Below are 16990 nucleotides of genomic sequence, written 5' to 3'. Positions count from 1 at the left end.
AATGCGCCGCTTCAATAGAAGGATTCGCACACGTTGCCAGCACGCAGCCAGCATTTCAAACACGCGACCCTCCAGGATATCGCACACTTCGCCGGCGCATGTCGCGTTGTTGGAAATGAGTCTACTTGGCCACGTTAAGAGGATGTGTCGGGCTGCACGAGTCCTTGGCCGTTTGTGAGGGATGGAGTGGGCATCGCATCTAATTGTTTTGCTTTTGATTGGGAGGCTTATCAGCCAACTTTCATCGTGACTGTCCACCGTTCATGTGTTACATGCGGCGTATACGCAATTACTTGCATTACGTATACGTAGGGACAAGTTTTTGTGCATTGGCGTGGCTTACTTTGCCGCTGAACGGACTCCGCCATTGTTGTGTTTGCTTAGTGATAAATTAGCTTACAGAAATTAACATCAGGCGTTGCATAATTCAGATGTATGTACTTGCATAGCCTTGGCATTGGCGAAGTGATCGCACAACTTACGTTGAGTGGAAACTTTGGGCGGATCGGCTGAAGTGGTCTAATCAATGCTATGTTCTTACATTGGCACTTTCGTTTTTCTCCATTCACTTTGCAGCAATGGATATATAACTTAAATATTATTTGCAAAAAATAAAAAAATTAATTCATAGTTGAAATGTATTCAATCAAAATCTGCTCCTTTATATTAAAAATATAGTTAGATTGTCACCTTTTACAAAAGTCTAACCATCTAATTAACAGCATTATTAATTTGTTTCTTTTTTTTGTGACAACTAATCTTCTTATTGAAATAATAGAATTTGATAGTCTGGGTTGAATAACATTTTGACGTCAAATCGCCTATTGTGAGTGAGTGACTTCGTAAAATGAGAGTGTCAGTTATTTATTTCTATCGCCCCAGTCCGAGCAAAAGTATTTTCCTAAACCTCCGTTTCCAGTCGATTTACCACCGCGATTCGGTGCCGACGTGCTGCAGCTCGCGCCACCGTGGAAACACTCAAAGTAAATATATACGCTCCCCACAGTATACGCATTCAATGAGCCCGGTGCGTATACGCCGCGTGTGCCCGCGCCTGCAACCAACTGTTGATTCCGTTCCCAAAAGGATTATTCAACGGATCATCTGAGGCACTCAGAGCCGAACAATGTCACCCTGACGAAGCCTACGGCAGAGTCGTTCGAAGGCGGCGTCAAAAACGTTTAACTTTACACTGAAAAAAATATTGGTTTTAATGTGAAACGTCTGTGAGGAATACAGTACAGCAGCAGACAAAATAATATAATATTTATGTATGTAACAAAATATGTCATTGAATATATTATATACATATAAACGTGAGTGTTGTATAATCAAAAAAAAACGTAGTTTTGAAATCATTTATATTAATTATTTTGCACACTAAATATATACATTTATTAAATAAAGTAAAGTAAAGTATTAAAGTAAAGTGAAGTCTCGTTATTGAAGATACCATTTGGTAAAGTGACACACTTTTTTTTTTTGAGTGCACAGAAACGTTCTGACTATTGCTGTTGTTCCCAGACTGTTCTCCGTATTTTCCGGCGCTGGTTATTCATGTTATCGAACATCGTAGTGGCGGTTGGCAAATAAACGTGCGGCACGTTGTGATTACACGTGAGCCGATTTCCCCGGCCGTCCGGCATTGAGTGCGAGCGGGACGGAGCAGCGCGGCGAGAGCTTTCGGCTAGCGTCTTTCGTTCGCACAAACGCCGGCAGCGGCACGTTGGCCCTGTGTGAGTGGGTGTTTCGGTCAGTGTGTGTATCTGTGAGATGCATTTTGTATCTGACTTCGGTGAGCTAGCCGTAACTCAGATCGCATTCAGCATTGTGCGTTCCAAGTAAGCGGTTCGTTGAGCGGTTCGAAGTTTATCAACAAAATAGAAGTTTCGAAAATAAATATCTCTTAAATAAAGAAAATTTAATAAAGATATTTTGCTAAAATAATCTTGAATACTTTTGTGAATTCATGCAATAATATTTATTAATTCACATATCAATAATCTTAAAGAGAGTGCTTACATGACTCACTGGTCTTTCTCTCAGTGTTTAGCCTAGATTGCAATCGAAAAAAGTGCAAATTAATTGCTATTGAAGTTGCATTTTACATAAGCCAACAACGAGTATAAAGAATTTTTTGTGCAGTGTTAACAAAGCAAAGTTCACAAAGTGTTAAATAAAATTGCAAATCCTTAACAAATTTTTCATGAGTGGTTAAAATCTTAATATTACCAAAAAAACTGAATTTACCCTAACAAATATTCTTAAAACTACTTTCAGATATAAAACAAAAATAATTTCATCAGTGTATATAACAGCACTGAAACTATAACACGATCTATTCTGCAAAGAAACCCAAAAAGTGCTCAGAAAAGCTCAATTGCTTAGAAACATAAACAATCAGCTTTAATTGTTGATTGCAATTCGGCTAAAACTAAAACAGTAAAATTGTCTGCGATAGAAAAAATTTAAATAATTGGTAAGAAATATAAACCACTAGTATATTTAACATTACATAGCTTAGACCTGACCTAACACAGTTCGTTATCAGTTGACCCCTGACAAAATTACACTTTAACAAAGCTTTCTAAAAAGTAGCTTTAAGCGGCGACATATTCAAGCAATTAAAGCTTGCACAGAAAGAAAACCCATTTCCACATGAAAACGAAATCACATAATACTGGGAAAATGAAAACAAGTTAAAGGGGCAATTTACGAAGCACAACAATTCTCCGTTACAATTCTTATGTAAAAAGCACGCAGTGAACTGTCAAAAAAGGAGGCTTGGCCTTCCACGGAATTCCTGTCAGAAACAGGATAGCGAAATAAGTACGGGAATCGTCCTGAAACTGACAGATTTCATCCTGGCACACAGATGTTCAGTGGTTTCTGCTCGTTTAGCTAGGATTTTAACGACCCTCAGATGTATTTGCATTGCAAATTCAAATCTTAAATATTTATTCGTGATCTATCTTTGCTTTCCGTTTCAAATGCAAATTCAACCTCGCTTCAATGAATTTCCCCTTTGCGAAAGAATGAAAATTGTTTTCACTCTCCAAGAAAAGTAGATACTCAGCTCGAAATTTCAATGCGCATATCATTTTGTAGTTCTCGCCTTGCGTTTTATGTAAGTTGGGTCTTTGATTTCATAACCAGTCAGCGGAAATGGTATTGGGGTTGCTAGAAACGTTTCACAGATACAAAGATGCTCAGATGATCTATGATTTCGGATGGTGCAAAAATTATGCTCGACCAACAAAATTCGATATTAGTTTCAGTAGAAATATCTAAGTAAAATTTAAAAGAAAAGTATTTTTATTTTTTTTCTCTTAGATATCACTGTTTTCTTATTAATTATATTTTTTAATATTTTCTATAAAATGTCCATAATTTATTGTCCCTCAATTTACACACAATTAAATCTCCCTTCTTAGATATAATTTCCTATTGAGCATTATTACATTTTAAAACAATTTTATAGTAAATCAGCTAGGCCATAAATGGCTTTGTAATTTTAAAATTTTCTCAACTGTTTGCGCTGTTTATTTTCCGCTCTTGGCCATTTAGCGTGCCATTTAACGTGTTCGCCCAAAAGAGGGCAACGAAAACCAATGCAACTAAACTGCATTCGCTTTAATGGCCAAATATAGCACGAAACATTCAAAGTCAGCAGGCTGGAAGCCGCACAAATGCCAAATCCTGCATCCCGATTCATGTCCTATAAATATCGCTACGGGTGGTCGGCTTTTCCGACTGCAGGCTTTGTTCCTCCGGAGTCCCGTAGTCCGTAGTCCGTTTGCGAACCCAGTGGCTTTGTCCTCCAACTGTGTTGTTTACACAATCAGCCCGGATGTCTGCAAGTGAGTCACATGCGGCCACCGGGTGCCGCAGTCGCCTGTTGAGGATTTGCCTCGTTACGTGATGGCTGAAGGTTGGGCTCCCCCCTGTGTGGGGGGGGGGGGTGGTGGTGTTTGCCAATCCAGCCCACTTTTTCACTTTCCGGACTGGCAAGTGTGGCTTCTGGGAACTTTCGGGGCTCGTCTGGTAGGCAGTTTCCTTGATTCGACTCGCAACGGGTGGTAAATGGGAGACGTGCTGTGCGGACACGTGTGTGAGGTGATGTGGAATGGGAGTTGATTCGGGTTTCATCCCCGAGCGGCTGCAATTGCAGCACATTGCATGGACTGCGCCCTTGATGGTCACATGGGTGGCGATTTTGTTTGCGAGTGCAAATATTTATGGGAATCATTTGTGGTTGCGTAATGCCCTGGAAGACGATGGGTTAGTGACCTTAACATATTTTAAGGTGACTGTTACAGCTTACAAAAATGCCATAAATTTTTCACCATTTCACATCTCAGTTTAAATGTGTAATATTATTTAAATTCACCTCTGGTACCACGTTAAGAATATTTAAGTTTTAATAACAATTAAATATACATTTTTGTTTACTTATAGTTACAGATACCGCGCAAATGGCTAAGAAGTACCTCAATGTTCGCAGTCGACAATGAGCAGAGTTAGGCAGCTCCACAATCACATCTGGAATAATCAGAACTTTGATAAAGTGAAATCGGTTATGGACTGGTTACTAGCAACTCCGCAGTTGTACAGCGCGTTCTCCTCCTTGGGTTGCTTGGAGGGCGATACCTATGTGGTCAACCCGAATGCATTGGGTGAGTAATCAATATAGGACTACTACATTAATTAGGTATTTAACTTATTTTCAATCCCCAGCCATTCTGGAGGAGATCAACTACAAGCTCACCTATGAGGACCAAACACTGCGCACCTTTCGACGGGCCATTGGATTTGGCCAGAATGTGAGGTCAGACCTGATACCGCTGCTGGAGAATGCCAAGGATGATGCGGTCCTGGAGTCGGTCATCCGGATACTCGTCAATCTGACGGTGCCGGTGGAGTGCCTCTTCTCCGTGGACGTGATGTACCGCACGGATGTGGGTCGCCACACCATCTTCGAGCTGAACAAGCTGCTGTACACCAGCAAGGAAGCATTTACCGAGGCCAGGAGCACCAAGAGCGTGGTGGAGTACATGAAACACATACTGGAGTCGGACCCTAAGCTGTCGCCGCACAAATGCGATCAAATCAACAACTGTCTGCTGCTGCTGAGAAATATCCTGCACATTCCAGAGACGCATGCCCATTGCGTGATGCCCATGATGCAGTCGATGCCGCATGGCATCTCCATGCAGAACACGATCTTGTGGAATCTCTTCATCCAGAGCATCGACAAGTTACTCCTGTATCTGATGACCTGTCCGCAGAGAGCCTTCTGGGGAGTGACCATGGTGCAACTGATTGCTTTGATCTACAAGGATCAGCATGTGAGCACTCTGCAAAAACTACTTAGCCTCTGGTTCGAAGCCTCTCTGTCGGAGAGCTCTGAGGATAATGAGAGTAATACCTCGCCCCCCAAACAGGGCAGTGGCGATTCCAGCCCCATGCTGACCTCTGATCCTACCTCTGATTCCTCGGACAATGGCAGCAATGGCCGTGGCATGGGCGGTGGCATGCGGGAAGGAACAGCGGCCACTTTGCAGGAGGTGAGCCGCAAGGGTCAGGAGTATCAGAACGCCATGGCCAGAGTGCCAGCGGATAAGCCCGATGGCTCCGAAGAGGCCAGCGATATGACGGGGAACGACAGCGAGCAGCCTGGATCGCCGGAGCAATCGCAGCCCGCCGGCGAGTCCATGGACGATGGAGATTACGAGGACCAGAGACACAGGCAACTGAACGAGCATGGCGAGGAGGATGAAGATGAGGTGAGTTTCTATGACCAGTGCCATTGAAATATATAACAAAATATCGTACTCTTCCAGGACGAAGTGGAGGAGGAAGAGTACCTACAATTGGGCCCAGCCTCGGAGCCCCTAAACTTAACACAACAACCAGCTGACAAGGTCAACAACACTACCAACCCAACGTCCAGTGCGCCACAAGGCTGCCTGGGCAATGAGCCATTCAAGCCACCACCTCCTCTGCCAGTCAGAGCCTCCACCTCGGCACACGCTCAAATGCAGAAGTTCAACGAATCGTCCTACGCGTCCCACGTATCTGCGGTCAAATTGGGCCAAAAGTCCCCACATGCCGGCCAGCTCCAGCTGACCAAGGGCAAGTGTTGCCCACAGAAGCGGGAATGCCCCTCCTCGCAGTCGGAGCTATCGGATTGCGGTTATGGCACCCAGGTGGAAAATCAGGAATCCATTTCCACCTCCAGCAACGACGATGATGGGCCGCAGGGCAAGCCGCAGCACCAGAAGCCTCCGTGTAACACGAAGCCACGGAATAAACCACGGACGATTATGTCGCCAATGGACAAAAAGGAGCTTAGACGCAAAAAACTGGTCAAGCGCAGCAAAAGCAGCCTGTAAGTTTCAGGAAAATCCACAGCAAATTGATTAGAAATCAGAAAAAAAAACTTTTGTAACCATTTAACAATAATATTAAATTCACAGCATCAACATGAAGGGTCTGGTACAGCACACCCCCACCGATGATGACATCTCCAATCTGCTGAAGGAATTCACCGTGGATTTCCTCCTCAAGGGTTACAGCTATCTGGTGGAGGAACTGCACATGCAACTGCTTTCCAATGCGGTATGTCGATATTGATATAGAAATTATTATGAGGACTATAATTTCGATTTTCTTAAAAACAAATTTACACACACTAACTAACTAATTGAGACAGAACAAGGTGAATTTTTGTCATTTATGATGCGCTCATCGCTTTTCATATGTTTTTCGGAGGCTTAAAACTTAACAGGCTTAAAGTAGATTAGGTTCATTATCTTTTGAAATACCTCACATCTTGCTATTATTATTTTAATTATAATATTATATATTATCATAAAAACTAAAGAGAACTTCTCTGACTTTCCTCCAGAAGGTGCCCATTGACACATCGCACTTCTTCTGGCTGGTCACCTACTTCCTGAAGTTTGCCGCCCAACTGGAGCTGGATATGGAGCACATCGACACTATTCTCACCTACGATGTTTTGAGCTACTTGACCTATGAGGGTGTGTCCCTATGTGAGCAACTGGAACTGAATGCCCGACAGGAGGGCAGTGACCTGAAGCCCTATCTAAGGCGAATGCACTTGGTGGTGACGGCCATCCGGGAGTTCCTCCAGGCCATTGATACGTACAACAAAGTGACTCATCTGAACGAGGACGACAAAGCCCATTTGAGGCAGCTTCAGCTGCAGATTAGCGAAATGTCCGATCTGAGGTGCCTTTTTGTGCTTCTGCTGAGGCGTTTCAATCCCAGCATTCATTCCAAGCAGTATCTTCAGGATCTGGTGGTTACCAATCACATCCTCCTACTCATTCTGGACAGTTCGGCCAAACTTGGTGGATGTCAAACCATTCGCCTGTCGGAGCACATAACACAGTAGGGTTATATGGTATTATATTATATTATAGATTATTAATGCATTAATATTACAGGTTTGCCACGCTGGAGGTGATGCACTACTATGGCATTCTGTTGGAGGACTTCAACAACAACGGAGAGTTTGTCAATGACTGCATCTTCACCATGATGCATCACATCGGTGGCGATCTGGGCCAGATTGGGGTTCTATTTCAACCAATTATTTTGAAAACCTATTCAAGAATTTGGGAAGCGGACTATGAACTGTGCGATGTAAGTTTATTAGATTTTATTAGATTGAGTCATTTGCATTCATTAAACAATTTATTTTCACAGGACTGGTCTGATCTTATCGAGTATGTGATTCACAAGTTCATGAATACTCCTCCGAAGTCGCCACTCACCATTCCTACAACTTCCTTGACGGAAATGACCAAGGAACACAACCAGGAGCATACCGTTTGGTAAGGATTTCAGAAGATTTCCTTGAAGCAATATATTTAATAAGGGTATAAGCAATATAATCTTTGATCTAAGATACAACTAACATAAGCAATAAACATAACATTTTTAACATTTGTGGACCATAAGAACAAGGTGTCTAGCGTTTTCTTTTAGACATATTTAGTCGTCCTAAACAAAACTTCATCTGTGGATGAGCTACAAGAGATTTTTAAAATTCAATCGTTTGTAGGGATCCAAGTATTTATGGGATTCTTTAGTTGATTTACAAGGCTTCCTAACATGACTTTCCCTAAGAATTTGCTTACTAATCACAACTATATTAGGTTCACTTGAATTAGACCTTTGGTATATGTTATTAACCTATAACTATATTCTTTAGCTCTTGGTCGCAGGAGGAAATGGACACACTTTATTGGTATTATGTGCAGAGCAAGAAGAACAACGATATTGTGGGAAAGATAGTTAAGCTCTTCAGCAACAACGGCAACAAGCTGAAAACCAGGATTTCTATTATCCAACAACTTTTGCAACAAGTGAGGCTTTAATGAAGAACTCTCAAAGTCGATTTTATTAATAATTTGCCTAATTCTTCAAGGACATTATCACCCTGTTGGAATACGATGACCTGATGAAGTTCGAGGATGCGGAGTATCAGAGAACTTTGCTGACAACTCCCACTTCCGCAACAACAGAGTCTGGAATTGAGATTAAGGAGTGCGCCTACGGCAAACCCTCAGATGATGTTCAGGTGGGTTTGCTGGATATTACTGGCATTAGATTAAATAAGAATGCATTTTACATTTTTCTAGATCCTGCTGGACCTGATCATTAAGGAAAACAAGGCGCAGCATTTGTTATGGCTGCAAAGGATCCTCATTGAGTGCTGCTTCGTTAAACTGACCCTGCGGAGTGGTCTCAAGGTTCCGGAAGGCGATCACATCATGGAGCCGGTGGCCTACCACTGCATCTGCAAGCAGAAGTCCATTCCGGTGGTGCAGTGGAACAACGAGCAATCCACTACGATGCTGTACCAGCCTTTTGTTCTCCTGCTCCACAAGCTGGGCATTCAGCTGCCGGCGGACGCGGGCTCGATCTTCGCCAGAATTCCGGACTACTGGACACCGGAGACAATGTACGGACTCGCCAAAAAGCTGGGACCGCTGGACAAACGTGAGTTAAAGTCAACCACAGAAAAAAACAACCCATTTGTCATTCCACAAAGGTGATGTATATACCGTTATCAACAATTTTTGCTCTCTCTCTGTGTGAAATTTTGATCATGGGAATCTCGCCCGAAACCGAATCCAAATCCGTGCTTCCATCCATTCCCATTCTCATTGTGTGTCCGTCGGTGTATCTCGATATGCTGTGTGCCTCTCTCCTTCTCCTCCTTCTGGGCTCTTATAGTCAACCTCAAGTTCGACGCCAGTGAACTGGAGGATGCGACGGCGTCGAGTCCGTCGCGTTACCACCACACCGGACCCCGCAACTCGCTCAGCTCGGTAAGCAGCCTGGACGTGGATCTCGGCGATACCGAGGAGCTGGCCCTTATACCCGAGGTGGATGCGGCCGTGGAGAAGGCACACGCCATGGCATCCACGCCATCGCCCAGCGAGATTTTCGCGGTTCCCAAGACGAAGCACTGCAACTCGATCATCAGGTGAGCATCTATCGGAATACAAGAAGGACTGTCCTCTCTCCTGACCTTCCAATTGCTAATTTCGCCTTATATTATCGCTATCCCACAGATACACACCAGATCCCACGCCTCCAGTGCCCAACTGGCTGCAGTTGGTCATGCGCAGCAAATGCAATCATCGCACAGGTCCGTCTGGTGATCCCAGCGATTGGTAAGTGCACTTTATCCACATGCATCCATATCCACATCCACATCCACATCCACCACATCCCCATCCACATCCACATGCATATCCATATCCATATGCAGAGCCAAGTGGTGCGACCTAGCCCAATCTGAGCGAAGACAATGCCGAAAATCTTCAGATTTATGGCACACGGCAGCCGTTAAGGCTCTCCAAGCAGCGAACATATTGTTAACACGACGTTGCGCTCTCTCTGCCAACTGAAATCAGCCAACTTCGAGCTCTGGTCCGCGATTTATGAACTTTGCGGCCCCCGGTGCATTTACTTTCCTGTGTTGACAGTCGTTGTCGCCAGTTGCGCACTAAATGTCAGCTCCGTTTTGGCCATTGTGTCTGTCTGGCCAGTCTCCCTGCCTTCCACTTAGAACTGACTGCACTGGCGTTTTATTATGTATCTTGAAAGTTATGGGTTTGGAAAAGTAATTAAAATCAGCATTTTAAGATCATTTATCAAGGTGTCTAGAAGCTAGCAGTAAAAAAGAAGATAGTTCTATCATTGGGCATCATTTTTAGAATTCTTTTGGTTACCTTAACTAAGTTAGTCAAGGAGTAGAAGGCAAGATATAGATAATTGGAATATTGTAGCTACAGCAATTTTTCATGAACTAGTACCCTTGTTTTTCCCAGTGCACACTGGACCACCGCTCGACTATCTATCTAGATGCATTTAGAGTGTGTTTCCCATCCGCTTTGGCCATGTGTGTCCGTATTACTCGTAGTTTTGGACCGACTCCGAGTCCGACTCCATCTCCGACTCCGTCTACGTCTCAAGACCCCACACGATCAGATGCAGCTCACCCGCTGGCGGAGCTAGCTGCTCCTTCGATTTTGCGATTCCGATTGCGACGGCTGCTGCTCATGTTGAACAGCGTTTTGAATTTGGGTTTATGACTTTTTGTATGGCATTTTGTTGTTACACCGAAACTCTTAGATTCGCGATAAATAGGCGGGCTGGCCGATTACAGGATAACGCAAAGTATATTGGGTCTGCCGTGGAACACGCTTGAGAATGCCACCGCAAAGGGTGGGGCTGCGTTTAATTTGGGCGTTTAAACGAGTTTGCTTGATTGATATCTGGCAATTAGATACTTCGAGTTCTAATTAAACAGGCATAATATTGAATTAATGAGTGTGCCGCTGTTTTACTTGCTATGATGATATCAAAACATTTATTTTGTTAAATATCAAATTTCTGAAATCTGAAATTTACATAACTCCATAAGCTCAATGATTTATTCGCTTTTGGAAAACCCAAGTTGTTTGTGTTAAGCAAGACTTAAATTGAATGTGAATTTAGGCAAAACAAGTAAGAACATTATAAACATAGTATTTGAATTTTAAGATGTTTGTTTTTCAAGCTTCCCCCAGTGATACCCAAACTTTCAACACACCCTCACCTAAGTTTTTTCTTAAGAATCATTTACACCTTCGCCACAAGCGAACACACAGCTATCCGGCAATCAATGGTATCTGTGAGATACATGGGCCTGACCTCTGTCAGCGAACCCAGCAGCAGCAAAAACCCAGCAGCAAAATGAGCAGCAGCCGCAGCAACATCAAGAGCAACACGAAATGAAGTCATCGCGATTAGCACGCGCAGCTGAGACAGAGCCTATGAATGTCGGGGCAGTTGTATCTGATAGATACACGTAGAGTGGAGGACAGTGGCTACACTCGCACCCTGGCTGCATAAATTGAGTTTGTGCCTCTGTCACATACATAAACCAGATAATCGCGGCAGCTGGTTGCAGTCAATCAATTCATTAGGCTTATAGGGCGAAATCAAAGCGTTTACACCGAATTAACTTTAATAAACCGCCTGAATAATTGCCCATTGTTCTGGGTAATTAGAAATCCGAGCTTGGCTATGGAGACCGCCATTAATCACATCGAGAGATCTTGACATTTAGCCAGGTCTTACAAACATCCGACAACTGCTGTGCATCCTTAGAAGAAACTGTCGTCGACCCCATGAGAACTTCCAGTACACTGAACCAGTTTTTGGACTGAAATTTGCATATTTTTTGTCCGCTATCTGCGTTTTGCTCTTCGAAGGCATGTGATATTTTTATTTATACCTTGCTGATATTTTATTTATGGTTTGCTGCACAAACGGTGCGGTGGTTCCTCTGCCTTTGTCAAACGAGTTTTGTCTTTGCAGTATGTTACTATTTTTTATTTTTTTTTTATTTTATTTGCTTTTTGCGTGGAAAGTAAAAGTCAAATGTTACGCGATCTTTGGCCCCCTGGGGCATCCTCGAGCTGAAAAGGCAGTGCGTGAGTGCCATAGTGCGACCAAACAAGTTCTTTTTCCAGTCTCGATACTATAACAAAATATACAAAAAGCTAGCTAAGTTGCTGACTCAGTTGCAGACTTAGATCATTAAGGATGAAATAGGTTTTACAACTGTTCCACATGCCAGCAGAAGCGGTAAAGTATCTTTCAGATACTTTAAGTAATTGCATAACTGCGTAAAAGCTTAAGCAAATTATCACTCTGGCCGCTTTTATTGTATTTTTTTCTAGTTGCCCTCGAGGCGTGGGCGTTGACAAAAGGCAATTTTCCAAAGTAATTTACTCTGACGCCTGGCGAAAATTGAATTTGACATTTTTCTCATTTTTTGCCGTTATTTGCTGACTTCGAAGTCGTACAGGCATTGGCCAGCCCACTAGGAAGCCCAAGTCAACAGCTCGAGTTGCAGCTTGAGTTGCACCTTTCAAGTGGCCCGTGGGCTGTGTTTTCCACTCCGCAATCTGTCAGGAACTGCAGCAACACCAAGTGAACAGCAGCAACATGGGGCAGAAGACTACTAACCATATATATATATATACGATTTTTCCATTGGATTTCCCAGCTTCAATTGGCGACCTTCTTGGGCTCCGAATTCATGTTGGGTTGGCCTGGCTTATAATTTTTTTTTTCCTTCTTGCTTCTACATTTTGTTAACATTTTGCATTATTATTGCCAATGCACTTTGTTGCTGCTGCAGAGCAATAAGTGCAACATGCAGCCGAAACATGGACACCTATTGCTCTCCGGTGGACTGGGTCTGCCACCACATCAATCAGGCCCATAAATCATTTTAATTATTAAATAAACAAGTTGCGGAAAAAAGAACTACTGCAGTCGTGGAGTCTGCTGAGTCATTTTATTCAGAAACTGCTTCTACAACCATAAAGTGTGAGAATATATGGGCTCTGGTAGCAAAGGGTTAATTGAGCAGCGATCTGTAAAGTTTATATGAAAGGAAAGGTATAGGTAATGAAAGGGTACATCTTGGGAGATTGAAATGTTGATACATTTAATTAATAGCTTGATGATAATATTCTACAATATAATCTTACTATGCCTCACAGTCCAGCAATTCATTTTACTAAACTCATTGTTTGATTCCATCTTCTTTTACAGCATTGGCTCCTCGTCGACAACCGTGGACGATGAGGGATTTGGCAAGTCCATCAGTGCAGCCACTTCGCAGGCGGCGAGCACCTCCATGAGCACGGTTAATCCCACAACCACTTTGAGCCTGAACATGCTAAACACCTTCATGGGAAGCCACAACGAGAACAGCAGCAGTTCTGGTTGCGGGGGCACCGTCTCCTCCCTGTCCATGGTGGCTCTGATGAGCACCGGCGCGGCAGGCGGAGGAGGTAACACCTCCGGGCTGGAAATGGATGTGGACGCCTCCATGAAGTCCTCGTTCGAGCGGCTGGAGGTAAACGGATCGCACTTCTCGCGGGCCAACAACTTGGACCAGGAGTACAGTGCCATGGTGGCATCTGTGTACGAAAAGGAGAAGGAATTAAAGTGAGTGCGATTGAGCCTGGTGTCCCAGCTCAATGGATGCCTATTTAACGAGTCGCACATAGGTTACATTTATTTGTTTAAAAAAAAAATATTTTTATAACGTTATTTTAAACATGTCACCTCTCAGTTTGACAGATTTCTTCCATGCAATATTTTCTCAGTCGCCTCACATGGCCTTTTTCTAAAATATTTTCAATGCTTTTTGTGATAATTTGAAAATATTGTTTGAACAGATTTCTTGAATAGATAGTTCCCCTCTTACGTACATACTTAGAAATATGTATTCCAGATCTCCCCTTTACCAAATACTTATTATAAACCTAATTAATTGTTCGGCATATCTCGGCCAGTCGGTTGGCACACAGCTTAGAAGCATATTTTAAGATACATAATTGTTATATATTAAGGATGGTGAAATGTGGCACTATCCAAACCATTTCATTCGTTTATTTTGTGACCCAAACCCCTTTACCATTGAGTTAACTCAGATATATATTGGCTTTCAACGAAAGATAAAAAAGAAAATCGAAACCGATGGAGGCGAGGCTCTAGTCAATCCCCAGCCAAGATTTCGACCTGGCTAATTGACAATTAGACAGATTGCGCAAATGGCAGCCCGTCATTCTGTCAATATGTCGACCAAGGAGGGGAAAAGCTGGAGAATGCCGGGCATTGCTGAACAGTGTCTCACATAAATTTATGGCAAGCAATTATTCAATTTCAGCCATTTGCGGCTGGCAAACGTTTTCCAGTTCGTATGCGCGATTTCAATGGCTCTTTTTTGGCCACCAAATTGTTCTTGGCCTTTTTTTTTGTGTGTGTGCTCATGTTTCGTCTTTTGGCTCATGATCATTGCAGCAGCGACAATGTCTCTTTGGCCTCGGACCTGACCAGAATGTATGTGAGCGATGAGGACGATCGACTTGAGCGAACCGAGATCCGGGTGCCCCACTATCACTGAGGATCCAATTCCAATCGATCCTAACCGATCCGATCCGATATCCGAGTTTTGAGTGAGGCCCACCCAGCTGGAAAGAATTGTACCTTAATCAATCAAATCAAGTAACGTTTAATATCACCCGGCACAAGGATTGTACATTTTATGACCTCTAAATGCAAAAGTATACCTGATTAATTAGCTACGCATAACGTAAATTACGCGGATAAACAAAAAAAGTCCAAGCAGAAAGTGAAGAAAAGTGCATTATTTGGTTAATGAATGTGAGGCTCTGCAGACTGTTTGCCTATGCTAGCCCACTAGATACTCTTAAGTTAACCTTAGTTTCCAATCGTATTCGGTATACCTACCTACCACATACACACACATACATGTAAATGGGCAGTTCCTGGTTCAAATAGTGCAAATATACACACATAAATCTATTTACACGTTTAAGAAAGAAGAGCGACCGGTGTCCATCCACCAAAAACCATCTGTATGTATATCCTTAGTCATAAGTTATGCTTAGCAGTAATAAAGCTTTCCCTGTAGCCAAAAGCCACAAATCTTCGTCTCTGACTGGGTGCAAATCCAAATGTGAATAATGTGCAGCAAATTGGCGGAGCCGCATAAAAAACGAGCGGTGGGCACCGCGAATTAAGGTCATCTGGCCAATCCGGGGGTCAGGGGATCGGGCGAGAAACCAATCTGGGGAGACTCCACGCACGGTAGCCGATAGAACTGAGAAATAGCCACAGCGCCAAAGAAATATTAGAAAAAAGTGCACTGAACAAATATTACTAGAAAAAGAAAAATATTTCAAATATATGATTCACAATCTTAAATAATTGCTTTTATTTTAAGCTGCCCTTAAAACTCCAAGACCAAGAGATATTCAATTCATCAAGTTAGTTCACAAATTTGTGTAGTCACAGTGTAATAAAAATAAAACTTAGGCGACTCGGTTCCAGTCACATATTGGGACTTGGTCTGGCCCATACATAAATGGCAAAACATGGCTAAAACAATTACCAAAATGCGGCGGGCACAACAATCGGCCATCGTAGCATAAGCATACTACTCGTACAAGAAATAATAATAATAATTGTGGCCAATTGCTGCTTAGTTGGCTAGTTAATTGCAACATGGCCAAGACGACAGTCCCCTCTCGGTGGCCACGAGTTCTTGACTCGACTCGACTTGGCTAGAATGGCGAGAGGCTCTTGAGAGGTAAGTGATTCACTGTGGTTGGCGACCAGTTCGGAAGTTCCGTTTTGGCTAAGTTTATTTCCTCGTTTAATTGTTGGCCAAAATGCCCATATTATTTAATTTATTCACGGACAATATCTGGGCTTAATAATATACTTAAGGCACAATGAATGATAATGATTTAAATGGAGTTTCATTTAGGGTTTAACATGATTATCATACATTCTATTTGAACTACATATTAACTTTTTGTATTTCCTTTACCATTTCTAATTTAAGCCACAAGCACCTATGACTTCAAAATCACCCATTCGTGGCATCGCCTGTGTTTGCCATTGTGGTGCACTGGTGACGGGTTGGCTTATGTCTTCGCCTGCAACTCGGCCCGCAAATTCTGGCCAAAATGCAGTTGGCAGTGCAATTACCAAGACAAGCAGCTAATTTTATTTGCTGTAAACGTGCGCCTCCGCCTGCAGATTTGCTCTGGGTTGTAGTCGCTGTGGTGGTAGTGTTTTGTTTCGGTGGGAATAATCCGATGACTTTTATTCGAGAACACACCGATTGCGTGTCTGAGGCACATTAAGCTCCATTGACAGGCTGCCGCCTTCGTCACTCGTCAATTGAGTTGTCAGCACCAGAAGTGAGAAAACCCATTAATCGGGGTGGTCTCTTTAGTTACGATGCTGCTTAGACAGGGTGCTAAATGGTCAAAGAGGCCGAGCCCATATGCAAATCGAACCGGAAATCGCGGCGGCTGCGATTTGAAAGTGAAGAGTAGCACTCCCCACAAAAGAAGCGATTGTCAAAGGCTCTGGCCAGATTAAATAGCACAATGATTCGATCGCGAAACTTGCTCATTTGAAAGTTGAGTTCAAGTTCAGAAATAGCAATGGCAACGTCAACAGGTTGCTATAATTTATTTACCACACTAAGCTATTATCCCACATACACAAAGTAGTTGTCAACGGGAACGAACTCTTTTTTGTTTGCGGTTTTTTAGGTGGTTTTATACCCTAATCGAAGTTGGTTTGTTTTTTGCCACTTCGGAATGCAATAAAAATTTAAATTATTTATAATTGAGTGCAGTTAATATTAGTTTTTGCGTTGTACAACATGACATCTAAATGCAGTTATATTTTAAAAATTTTCTTTCCTTATAACAAATCTGCTTACAGACTGACATAACACCCATTTAAATCATTATACCCCGAAAGTCACTAACCAGCTTCTTTCAAAGCAAATGGCCATCCTCAATGCTCATTCAATAATGACTTTGATCTTTGG

At 42.8% G+C, this 16990-nt stretch overlaps 1 protein-coding gene, 2 long non-coding RNA genes and 1 other non-coding gene across 13 annotated transcripts; 2 read left to right on the top strand and 2 right to left on the bottom strand.

The window, feature by feature from the left end:
* Positions 1-439, bottom strand: lncRNA:CR45299 (long non-coding RNA:CR45299). The gene has a single exon (NR_124050.1). It is a non-coding gene; the product is annotated as a long non-coding RNA:CR45299 (long non-coding RNA).
* A 478-nt stretch (positions 440-917) lies between these two features.
* On the top strand, positions 918-15051 carry tim (timeless). 10 transcript variants are annotated; one of them, NM_001144308.3, is made up of 17 exons: positions 918-983; positions 2281-2479; positions 4459-4676; positions 4738-5348; positions 5445-5786; positions 5844-6391; positions 6480-6621; positions 6911-7419; positions 7476-7674; positions 7738-7865; positions 8246-8399; positions 8462-8614; positions 8676-9036; positions 9274-9526; positions 9615-9716; positions 13159-13557; positions 14416-15051. In NM_001144308.3, exons 3-17 carry the CDS (start codon positions 4580-4582, stop codon positions 14516-14518), a joined length of 4101 nt encoding a protein of 1366 aa, NP_001137780.2. In that variant the 5' UTR covers positions 918-983; positions 2281-2479; positions 4459-4579; the 3' UTR covers positions 14519-15051. The 10 variants fall into 9 exon arrangements, with proteins under 10 accessions (NP_001137780.2, NP_722912.3, NP_001033872.2 ...); NM_001347756.1 differs by lacking the exon at positions 918-983 and adding an exon at positions 1819-1841 and having other exon boundaries at positions 4738-5786; NM_164540.4 differs by having other exon boundaries at positions 918-1271; positions 4738-5786.
* Positions 4855-5005, top strand: snoRNA:Or-CD16 (snoRNA:Orphan CD box 16). The gene has a single exon (NR_163230.1). It is a non-coding gene; the product is annotated as a snoRNA:Orphan CD box 16 (non-coding RNA).
* Positions 13037-13703, bottom strand: lncRNA:CR46495 (long non-coding RNA:CR46495). Its single transcript, NR_182246.1, has one exon. It is a non-coding gene; the product is annotated as a long non-coding RNA:CR46495 (long non-coding RNA).
* Positions 15052-16990: the final 1939 nt, after the last annotated feature.

This window comes from Drosophila melanogaster, chromosome 2L, assembly GCF_000001215.4.
Source record: "Drosophila melanogaster chromosome 2L".
Taxonomy (NCBI): Eukaryota; Metazoa; Arthropoda; class Insecta; order Diptera; family Drosophilidae; genus Drosophila; species Drosophila melanogaster.
The sequence above is the reverse complement of the archived record's forward strand: the minus strand, read 5'-3'. Positions and strand labels throughout refer to the sequence as shown.